The sequence below is a fragment of the Colobus angolensis genome, unplaced genomic scaffold (genome assembly GCF_000951035.1).
Source record: "Colobus angolensis palliatus isolate OR3802 unplaced genomic scaffold, Cang.pa_1.0 Scaffold51, whole genome shotgun sequence".
In the NCBI taxonomy this organism is placed as follows: Eukaryota; Metazoa; Chordata; class Mammalia; order Primates; family Cercopithecidae; genus Colobus; species Colobus angolensis.
The window spans coordinates 13,432,644-13,443,787 of NW_012118599.1; the positions used below are offsets into that span (position 1 = coordinate 13,432,644).

Below are 11,144 nucleotides of genomic sequence, written 5' to 3' on the forward strand. Positions count from 1 at the left end.
TGAGACTGCTCTGTCGTCCAGGCTGAAGTACAGTGGCGTGATCTCAGCTCACTGCAAGCTCCGCCTCCCAGGTTCACACCATTTTCCCGCTTCAGCCTCCCCAGTAGCTGGGACTACAGGCACCTGCCACCATGTCCGGCTAATTTTGCTTTTGCGTTTTTAGTACAGAGGGGGTTTCACCATGTTAGCCAGGATGGTCTCGATCTCCTGACCTTGTGATCCACCACACCCGGCCTCTAGAATGACTTCCTAAGCAAGAACAAAAAGAACAAACTATGGAGGCTTAAACATGGTCTAAAAGAGGTTTTCATTTTGCATTTTAAACCTGTAGCCACCACTCCTGGCACCCACGACCACACCTGGCTAATTTTTATATTTTTAGTAGAGACTGGGTTTCACCATGTTGGCCAGGCTGGTCCCGAACTCCTAACCTCAGATGATCCACCCACCTCGGCCTCCCAAAATGCTGGGATTACAAGTGTGAGCCACTGCACCCAGCCATAGACTTCGTTTTTGGGGTTTTTTTTGTTTTTGTTTTTGTTTTTTGAGATGGAGTCTCACTAGTTGCCCAGGCTGGAGTGTAGTGGCATGATCTTGGCTGACTGCAACCTCTGCCTCCTGGGTTCAAGCAACTTTCCTGCCTCAGCCTCCCAAGTAGCTGGGATTACACGCATGCACCACCACACCCGTCTAATTTTTATATTTTTAGTAGAGATGGGGGTTTCACTATGTTGGCCAGGCTGGTCTTGAACTCCTGGCCTCAGGTAATTCACTGGCCTCGGCCTCCCAAAGTGCTGGGATCACAGGCATGAGCCACTAAGCCTGGCCTAGAATGACTTCTTAAGAACGAAAAGAACAAACTATGGAGACTGAAACATGGTCTAAAAGATGTTTTTAGTTTGCACCTTAAATATGTAGCCATCAGTTTGTTCAGTGGGGCCATTTCTATGAGTAGGTAAGAGTGCTGTGGACAGCTGGTGTATCAAGTTCACAGTCATTGCTCCTTACTCAAAGCCCATAATTGCTCAGGTAGGTCATTTTGGTGGGGGACAGCATGTGTTGGGAATTGCGTTCCTCTGTCAGGTCCAAACAGCTGTTGCAAGGTCCATGCTCTTGGAATTAAGACAAAACATTGAAAAATGGGGCAAATTACCACCTCCTCTGTGTTCCTACCTGTAAATCCACAATGTTGCACACATTTCATTCCATATCACTGGTGGTCAAAAAATTGGGACCACTTCAGATTTGAAAGAATTTTGCTTTCTAGCTTTGGACTCTGATACGGTCCTGTTGTCTTGGGGTTTGGTTCTCATGTTAATTCACCTTAGGTATTGTATACTAATTATCTGTGCAAGTCCAGTCCCTCCTGCAGCGAGCATTCAGATATTTATACCTTGTTTTCTTTCCCCTGCCAGGAGTTCATGGGCAGATGTGTCTGTGTGGAACTGTAGTATCACTGAATTACAAGCAAAGCCCACTGTTTCCTTCTGCATCAGATGGAAAAACTCAATAGCATTCCTGTTTCTTTCAGAACCCACAATACATTATATGCACCAGAAATGCTAGCCAAAATGGCAGAGCCTTTCACCAAGGCTCTGGATATGCTTGACGCGGAAAAATCTGCTATATTAGGTAAGAAATGTAATATTTTCTCTCCTAGGTTCATCTTATCCCTAATGGATGTCCCCTTTTTTTGTTGTCGTTTTTTGAGAGTCATAGTCTCTGTCACCCAGGCTAGAGTGCACTGGTGCAAACATAACTCACTGTAGGCTCAAACTCTTGGGCTCAAGCAGTCTTCCTGCCTCAGCCTCCTGAGTAGTTGGACTACAGGTGGATCACAACACCAGACGAACTTTAAAATAGTAAGACAGGGTCTTACTATGTTGCCCAGGCTGGTCTCAAACTCTTATCCTCAAGCAGTTCTCCCACCATGGCCTTTCAAAGCACTAGGATTACAGGCATTCTTATGGGTTCCTTGAGCAGCTTCTGCCTATCTTGTGCTTCTTCCTCCTTGTCTTGCACTACCTTCACCATCTATTTGTTCAGAAATGCATTTGTGGAGTTCCTATAAACTCTATATGAACAAATGTATTTATTTACTTAATTACCTTATCATACAGAGAAGATCAGAAGCAATTTATTTATTTCCTGTTAACCCCTTCTTCAATTTAGCCAGTAGGTTGTGGTGGGTGTTACAGCCATTCGATTATAAATAAATCATAGCCTTTAACCTGAAGGATATTTGTATACTTTCCTGCCTTTTGTGTGTGTCTGTGTATGTAGATAGATAGATAGATATCAAAGTTTTTAAAGGAATAGATTTTAAGCAATTTCCCAATTGTTACCTTTTTTGTTTTGTTTTGTTTTGTTTTGAGAGAGTCTCACTTTGTCACCCAGGCTGGCGTACAGTGGTGCAATCTCGGCTCACTGCAACCTCTGCCTCCCAGGTTCAAGTGATTCTCCCACCTCAGCCTGCTGGGACTACAGCCATCCACCACCACACTGGGCTAATTTTTTGTATATTTGTTAGAGACAGGGTTTCACCATGTTGGCCAGCTGGTCTCGAACTCGTGACCTCAAGTGATCTGCCTGCCTTGGCCTCCCAAAGTGCTGGGATTATAGGCATGAGCCACCGCACACGACCTAATTTTTGTATTTTTAGTAGAGACGGGGTTTCACCATGTTGGCCAGCTGGTCTCGAACTCGTGACCTCAAGTGATCTGCCTGCCTTGGCCTCCCAAAGTGCTGGGATTATAGGCATGGGCCACCACGCCTGGCCTCCCAGTTGTGACCTTGATTAGGACACTGCTTCATTTCATTTTCCCATTGAAGATAAGCATGAAAATAACTGTGCAGTCATAATTGCGGTATTTGCTGTGAAAGAAAGTGGCAGTGCTTTGAGTGTTTATTGGGAGACCTAACCCAGTGTCGGAGGGAAGTCAGAAGGCTGACTCCCAATGGGGACTTGAAGGATGAGTAGGAACTAGCTAGGTTAGGGGCATGAGGAAATGCTGGGCATTCTGGACAAACAGAATGGCAGGTACAACATCTGAGGCAAGAGGGAAAGGCCTTGGTATGTCCAGGACATAGAGATAGTTGAATCATGTGGCTGGAGCACAGGGAGCAAGTCTGGGAATGTGGGATGAAGTTAGAGCTAGAGACATCAGTTGTCTAAACCTTGTACCCATCTCAGAAGCTTCAGGCTGGCTCACCATCACAGCCCCAATAGTTTGTCTTTGTCCTCAGCTATAACCTGTGTCTGAGCCTGGCTGTGGTCAAGCAATCCAGTGGGCATTCCTCAGCTGTGAAGTTAGCCAAAGGAAGGATGTTAATTTGCCTTTCCAGAGATCATGTCTATTTGTTTCGGCCTAGATAGTCCTGAATCTTTTCCTTTGACACCATTCCATTTAAGGGTTATGTTGCAGACACCAGTAAAAATAGAACTTCCAAGAAGTATATTGCTATTAATATAAAAAGTAGGTGTTGCCTACCACACACCCCCATCCCATTATTCAAGTTAAGTCAGGAACTCCTGCTATAGAAATAAGTGGCCAACCAGAAATACTAAAATGGACAAACAGCTCCCTCAGATAGCTTCTGACTATAAGACTCTAAAACCTCTCATTACACTTAAAAGTATAGATCTTTTAAGGCAGTTTTTAATACTAAGGTAAGTGGGTTTCATTTTGAGCTGCTACACATCTTAGTCTTTTGTGTAAGATTTTGCTTAAAAAAAGGGGTTTCATAAATTAATTGTGGGGGCATCCCCAGAGCTTTATGGAAAAATACTTTTGAGTTGTCACTTTTTTTGGTACAAGTTCCATCTGGGGAAAGAATTTTTAAAAAGCAGGTAAAAGAGTACCTGGGTCTACCTGGGTCTAAAGTCCTGGGTCCTTAAGTAGCTTTCACCTTCTCCTACCAAAAGAGTGCAACAAATCACATAGCCAACTGCTTTGCAGTACAGCACCATGCACACGCCTTCACCCCTGAACAACATCTGCCTGCTGTAGAGTATTGGCCAGTTGAGACTCCTGACAGTGTGGAGCATCATGTTCCTGACCCGTATTTCCCTTTAGGATTACCTCAGCCTCTCTTGGAACTCAATGACTCTCCTGTCTTCAAAACCGTCTTGGAAAGAATGCAGCGTTTCTTCTCCACCCTCTATGAAAACTGGTAAGGAACCAATGCTGCCTCTCCATATTTTCTTCCTGGATATGTATTGTATAGGAATGTCCATGGGTTGGACTTTTCATCTAGTGTACAAGTAAGGTGAGGCAAGAATTTGATAGGAAACTAATGATTCTAGTGTTAAATAGAAATGAACAGCCTGCTTTCCTGCATTTGCTTTTTTTGTAATTGTCATATGAGCCTCACAGTCCCAGCCTGCTTCATGCCCAGCTTGTCTGTTTCTAGTGTATAACATGATGAAACCCAAGTAGAAGCTAAAAGTGGGGGAGATTGCTTAGACCCTACACTGCTTGCAGCCTACTTATGGGAGTGGGGTGGCTAGATACTGGGTGTGGGTTGGGGAGGTAACTGGCCCTCGCGGGCTTTGGCCTCACTAACCCAGTACACTAATCAGCCAAGCTCATCAGATCCTCCATTGTAAGTCCACATTAAATAGTAATGAAAGCTACTGCTGATCTCGGCCGCCAACATCTGTCTTTTAAAAGATGCTGTATCTATAAGTTCTCTTAAGTAAATATAACTGCTTTTCTGGCTGAAAAATCTTATTGTAGGCTAGAAATGAAATTCATGGGACAGTCAGGGCTGGCAGTAACAGATGTTGGATTTGTCATTGCCAGTGCTTTTTTTCCCCCTTTACAGTTTTCATATCCTAGGGAAGGCAGGCCCTTCCATGCAGCAAGACTTCTATACTGTGGAGGACCTTGCTACCCAGCTTCTCAGCTCAGCCTTTGTCAACTTGAACAATATTCCTGACTACCGACTCAGACCCATGCTTCATATCCTTTCAAAAGTCTCTACATAACCCAAAAGGTCAGAAAATTAGAGATAGAAACAGGTCACAGGAACCAGAGGGAGGAGGCAGAACTGGAAGGAAGAGATGAGATGATGTATCTAAGTGCATCATGTCAGTAAAAACACTGGCAGATTGCAGGGAAAACATGAAGGCAGTCCAGATGGCCATAAACTTTTCCTTGAGGGGCAAATTTTTACCTTTCCCCCTTCTTGGAAATATTAAAGATAAAGCTTTTTTTTGAGACAGAGTATTGCTCACTCTGTCACCCAGGCTGGAGTACAGTGGCATGATCTCGGCTCACAGCTTCTGCCTCCCAGGTTCAAGCGATTTTTGTACCTCAGCCTCCCAACTAGCTGTGATTACAGGCGTGCATATTTCTATTTTTTGAGACAGTTTTGCTCTATTGCCCAGGCTAGAGTGCAGTGGTACGATCTTGTCTTACTGCAACTTCCACCTCCTGGGTTCACGTGATTCTTGTGCCTCACCCTCCCAAGTAGCTGGGATTACAGGCACATGCTACTACACCCAGCTAATTTTTTTGTATTTTTAGTAGAGACAGGTTTTCACCATACTGGCCTCAAACTCCTGACCTCAAGTGATCTGCCCGCCTCGGCCTTCCAAAGTGCTAGGGTAACAGGTGTGAGCCACCGCGCCCAACCTAATTTTTCTATTTTTAATAGAGACAGGGTTTCACCACGTTGGCCAGGCTGGTCTCAAATCACCTGACCTCAAGTGATCCGCCTGCCTCGGCCTCCCAAATTGCTGGGATTACAGGCATGAGCCACCATGCCCAGCTGTGAAACATAAAACTTTTATTCCCTTTCTGTGTTTTTAGAAGCACTTGCTTTTTTTTGAGACAGGGTCTCAGTGTTACCCAGGCAGGAGTGCAGTGGTGCTATCAAAGCTCACTGCAGGCTCAAGTGGTCCTCCCACCTCAGCTTCCTGAAGAGTTTGGACTGGACCACAGATGCGCAGCACCACACCCAGCTATTTTTTTTTATTATTTATAGAGATGGGATCTGCATTATGTTCGCCAAGCTGGTCTCAAACTCCTGGGCTCAAGTAATCCTCCTGCCTCAGCCTCCAAAGTGCTAGAATTACAGGCCTGAGCCATCACACCCAGCCAGAAGCAGCACTTTCACACTTCATTCTCATTCAGACCCTTATTACTAGTTGAATCTCTGTCTTTCCCTTTTTTTTTTTTTTGGAGATGAAGTCTCACTCTGTCGCCCAGGCTGGAGTGCAGTGGCGCGATCTCGGCTCACTGCAAGCTTCGCCTCCTGGGTTCACGCCATTCTCCTGCCTCAGCCTCCCGAGTAGCTGGGACTACAGGCGCCCGCCACCATGCCCGGCTAGTTTTTTTTTTTTTTTTTTTTTTTGTATTTTTTAGTAGAGATGGGGTTTCACCATGTTAGCCAGGACAGTCTCACTCTCCTGACCTTGTAATCCACCTGCCTCAGCCTCCCAAAGTGCTGGGATTGTAAGTGTGAGCCACCGCAGCTGGTGAGTGTTTCTTAAACCTGAAATTATAAGGAGAATGGTGAAGGAGGATTTGTTACAAGGATATCCTCCTTCCTATTTTTTTATTCCTACTTTCTGGCCAGGGACCATAATGTGCAGCCTGACGGAAGTCCTGCTAAACTAAGAGTATAATGGAATTGAATATCAATGCCATTTAGGATTTTAGGAAAAGAACTTTTAAGATTTTTCACTGTTAACAAGGATATTTTTGACATCTGGTAAATCTTTTAGGGATTGATTGTGCCCAGGGGTGCAACCCACCACCTAGCAGGTGAGGGATGTGTGCTTATGCACTAAAATTTCTTAACTTGCTGCAGCACGGGTCTTTGTAAAGCCTCTGGTGCTCTTCTGTCCCCCAGAGCACTATGAAGCCCTGGTATCCCCCATCCTCGGACCTCTTTTCACCTACCTCCATATGGTAAGATAAGTCAGGAACAGGAAACAAAGAGTACTATTAAGGCCTGTGGCCATTTTTGACCCTTGCAAGTCAGGAGCTCCTAGAAGTGTTGTCTACTAGCCCTGCCAGACTGGCTGGGCAGAGCTTCTACCCCAGCAGACTATCCTTGCTGTAGGATCAAGCACAGCCCCCAAAGAACTAAACTGATTTAATTGCCACAAGGCAGCTTCAGTTGCAGATTCTGCTCCTAACCTCCTGTTAACTGAGGAGAGGTAAAAAGAGGAATGCTTGCTCACAGAACCTTGCCAGGAATGCTGGGTCTGTTATCCTGACTCTGGAATTAAGCAGGGGACCGGCTGGGTGGAGAACAGGTATGTCTAGAGACCCAGGAATTCTAGAATTGTTGTTAATTCTTTCCAAGCAAAGAGGTGTTTGAGATACCACCCTCAGCATGGATGTGGGACAGGTTATAGAAACCAGAGATGGTTTTTTTAACCTTGTGGTGTGGAGTCGACAGAGGTTATCATTGATGCCTAGAATCATCCTTGGCTAATTTTAATCATGAAGTGGACTTAACTTTAGATACTATGTATTCCAGTCCTTTCCCCAATTCTAGCATTTATTTCCTTTGTGTTTTCCCAGAGGCTTTCCCAGAAATGGCAAGTTATCAACCAAAGGAGCCTGCTCTGGTAAGGGATACCTACCCACTCTTCTTGGTGGATGAGCTGGCAGCCAGATTTGGGGTGGGGAAAGGAAGCGGGCAGGGATTCTGCTGTCGCAGGGTAGAAGAGCAGTAGGTTGTAGTCATTCTCAGTCTAGGTGATACATGGCTTGTCTGGACAGGCTGTGACCAGCAGGCAGACTCTGAGATCCAGCCTTTATAGGGGCTACTGTTACCTTACTCACTTATTTTGATTCTGTAATGTCTATCCAACTGGACAGAATCACTAGTAATAATGTCCTTCAGTGGATCACTGCTGTACATTCCCAACTTTTGCATAAAACGAAGACTCAAAGAAAGTGGTCACAGAGAGTCTGATTAGGGTCACTGCTTTCTTTCTGCACTCCTGTGGAACTTGGCCCTCTGGTTTTCTGCAGTGGAGAAGATGAGGCTGCAGATGAAAACCCAGAGTCTCAAGAGATGCTGGAGGAGCAGCTGGTGAGGATGTTAACCCGAGAAGTCATGGACCTAATCAGTAAGTGGCAAGTAGAAACTGGGGCTATAGAGAATTTTCCTGGAAAAGAGCTGGTCGCTCAGCCAACTCCACAAAGGCCTGACTAATGCAAAGGATTCATGTTTGTGGCCGGGCATGGTGGATTGCGAGGTCAAAAGATCGAGACCAGCCTGGCCAACATGGTGAAACTCTGTCTCTACTAACAATACAAAAATTAGCTGGGCGTGGTGGCGCACGCCTGTAGTCCCAGCTACTTGGGAGGCTGAGGTAGGAAAATCGCTTGAACCTGGGAGGTGGAGGTTGCAGTGAGCTGAGATCACACCACTGCACTCCAGCCTGGTGAAAGAGACTCCGTCTCAAAAAAAAAAAAAAAAGGATTCATATTTGCAGCAACACTGACAGATCCAAAAGCAGTAACTAGATAGAAGCAAGGCAGTCCTGAAGTCAACCTAAGGACACTTTATGAATTGCAAGCTGAATAGTACCAAAGCCAGAATATGGGGAAACAATCTAAAATAGCAGGAGGAATTTGGATTCATTAGGAATAACTTCCTAGTTTTCTCAAAATATGGAAATGTTTTAAATTCTTGGACATGGAGGCTGTTAATTTTCTTTTTGTTTTTACTGTGTCATTTTGTTTGAGATTCAAAGTAGACCAGGGATGTAACAAGGTATACACCCACCCTTCACCTAGTAACCCTGCTTTCTTGCTTTAGCGGTTTGCTGTGTTTCAAAGAAGGGTGCTGACCACAGTAGTGCTCCCCCAGCAGATGGAGATGGTAAGTGAGCCTGTGAGACCTTGGAGGTCTGCTCTTAGCCTCCTAAATACTGTTCCTTCTGAACCAGGTCCGTTTCCTTGCAGACTGGTGAGGAGACACCCTACATCTAGTTGTCATCTCTGGACCAGCCCTCTTGCTGTGTGCCTCCATCATACTCCCACCTCCAACCCTTTGCACTTGCTCTTTCCTCTGTCTTGGATGATTTTCTCCCAACCATATACGTGATCTATTCCCTTGCTTCATTCCAATGTCACCTCTTCCAAGAGATCATCCATGACCAACCTATCAAAAATAGTAACCCCAGCTACTCTGTATTCCTCTGCTTTATTCTTCTTAATAGCACTTGTCACTGCACATTATGTTTTTATTTATGTATTCCTTTCTTACATATCTCCCATGTTAGAATGTAAACTCCCATCAGGGAAGGGATCTATTGTCCTATTCCTTTTATCTCCAGTAACTAGATCAGTGCCTGGGGTACAGAGGGTGCTCAAATATTTGTCCAACAACAAAGTATCTTCAGTATTTGCAGCTCTTTGTGTTTCTGCCTAGAAGCTCCCGTTTCCCTCATGTACAGCTTGGGTGCATCTCTAGAAGATTGGCCATGGGCATGGGCTATTATTATGTGGAGGTGGGAGGGGTCCCAGTACTACTTAGCCACCAGTTAGCCTAGAACACTCAGCTTTGCTTTGTTTTTTTGCGTTTCTGTCAGAACAAGATATTCTTCTCTGTTCTGAAAGGATGGAGCTTAACATTCTTCTCTCTGATAACAGATGAAGAAATGATGGCCACAGAGGTCACCCCCTCAGCTATGGCAGAGCTTACAGACCTGGGCAAATGTCTGATGAAGCATGAGGTGGGTAGAAGGAGCCGGTGATACCTTTACTCCTTGCCCAGGTGGGGAGCCACCTTTTACTTTTCTTGCTCTATGGTGCTATCAAGAGTTTTTTGTAATACTCCTTTGTTATGTAAGTTCCTGGTTCTTAAGGCCACAGAAAAAAATGAGGGAAAAGGTGCAATGCCATGGTGTCTCCTATACCAGCATAGGCAGGGGCTCTCAGGAAAACACATAGTAGGCACACTGATGCAGATCCCTGGTGTTTAGCCTCCCCCAGCCAGGCCTGAGCTTTGTCTCCATCCTGCACATACAGGTTTTCTCACATTTTGTTTTCTTTTTGACTGGCAATACACAAAAATAGAGGAAGTAAACTCACTTATTTTTCCTGCTTCGATATTTAAAACTCCAGCTCCTAAGCCAGGCATGGTGGCGCACACCTGTAGTCCCAGCTGTTTGGGAGGCTGAGCTGGGAGAATAGCTTGAGCCCAGGAGTTCAAGACCAGCCTGGGCAACAAAACAAGGACCCCATCTTTAGAGGGGGGAGAAAAAAACAACCACCTCCAGCTCCTGACGTATAAGAATAATCAGAGAAAATTGTGCTGCCTTTCCCACTGTAATCCTTCATCCTTTCCTGTTCAGGATGTTTGTACAGCGCTATTAATTACAGCCTTCAATTCCCTGGCCTGGAAGGATACTCTGTCCTGCCAGAGGACGACCTCACAGCTCTGCTGGCCTCTCCTCAAACAAGTATGGTTATTCACCCCTTTTCCCTGCCCCTCATAGAAGGTTTGGGTCATGCAGATTGCCTAAATCATTCAGAAGAATTGGGGTGCTGAGGCCTTGAGAGAGGCCCCCTGTGGCCCTAAAGCACAGTTGTCTCCCCAGGTGCTGTCAGGGACACTGCTCGCAGATGCAGTTACGTGGCTTTTCACCAGTGTGCTGAAAGGCTTACAGATGCACGGGCAGCACGACGGGTGCATGGCTTCCCTGGTCCATCTGGCCTTCCAGATATACGAGGCGTTGGTGAGTGGGGAAAGCATGGGGGCAGGATGGCTGCAGCTTTATCACTCGGTCTGCTCCTAGTCTCTTGGGCCTTATCCTAAATCCAGGCACCTGCCAAATTGCTGGTGCTATCTCTGAGAAATGGGTGTGGCAGGAAATGGGGAGGGTGGCAATAACCTACATCCAGTAAGTTTATTCCTGCTGGTATCAGCGCCCCAGGTACCTGGAGGTAAGAGCTGTAATGGAGCAAATCCCTGAAATACAGAAGGACTCACTGGACCAGTTTGACTGCAAGCTTTTAAACCCCTCCCTGCAGAAAGTGGCTGACAAGCGCCGAAAGGACCAATTCAAACGCCTCATTGCTGGTTGCATTGGGGTAGGTCACGCACCTTCATTAGTGCACCCAACCCCCTTCTTAAATCATGTGTATGGGCAAACCTTATAAACCAAC

At 45.6% G+C, this 11,144-nt stretch overlaps 1 protein-coding gene across 1 annotated transcript in view; it reads left to right on the forward strand.

Moving 5' to 3' along the window:
- XPO5 (exportin 5) overlaps positions 1 to 11,144 on the forward strand; it is a 53,724-nt gene that overhangs the window by 39,854 nt on the left and 2,726 nt on the right. The window contains exons 21-31 of the mRNA XM_011960365.1: positions 1,532 to 1,632; positions 4,077 to 4,173; positions 4,828 to 4,964; positions 6,823 to 6,920; positions 7,542 to 7,588; positions 7,998 to 8,095; positions 8,791 to 8,853; positions 9,627 to 9,709; positions 10,331 to 10,438; positions 10,577 to 10,714; positions 10,905 to 11,069. Of these exons, the coding sequence (XP_011815755.1) occupies positions 1,532 to 1,632; positions 4,077 to 4,173; positions 4,828 to 4,964; positions 6,823 to 6,920; positions 7,542 to 7,588; positions 7,998 to 8,095; positions 8,791 to 8,853; positions 9,627 to 9,709; positions 10,331 to 10,438; positions 10,577 to 10,714; positions 10,905 to 11,069 (1,135 nt within the window). The remainder of the gene's footprint in view (positions 1 to 1,531; positions 1,633 to 4,076; positions 4,174 to 4,827; positions 4,965 to 6,822; positions 6,921 to 7,541; positions 7,589 to 7,997; positions 8,096 to 8,790; positions 8,854 to 9,626; positions 9,710 to 10,330; positions 10,439 to 10,576; positions 10,715 to 10,904; positions 11,070 to 11,144) is intronic.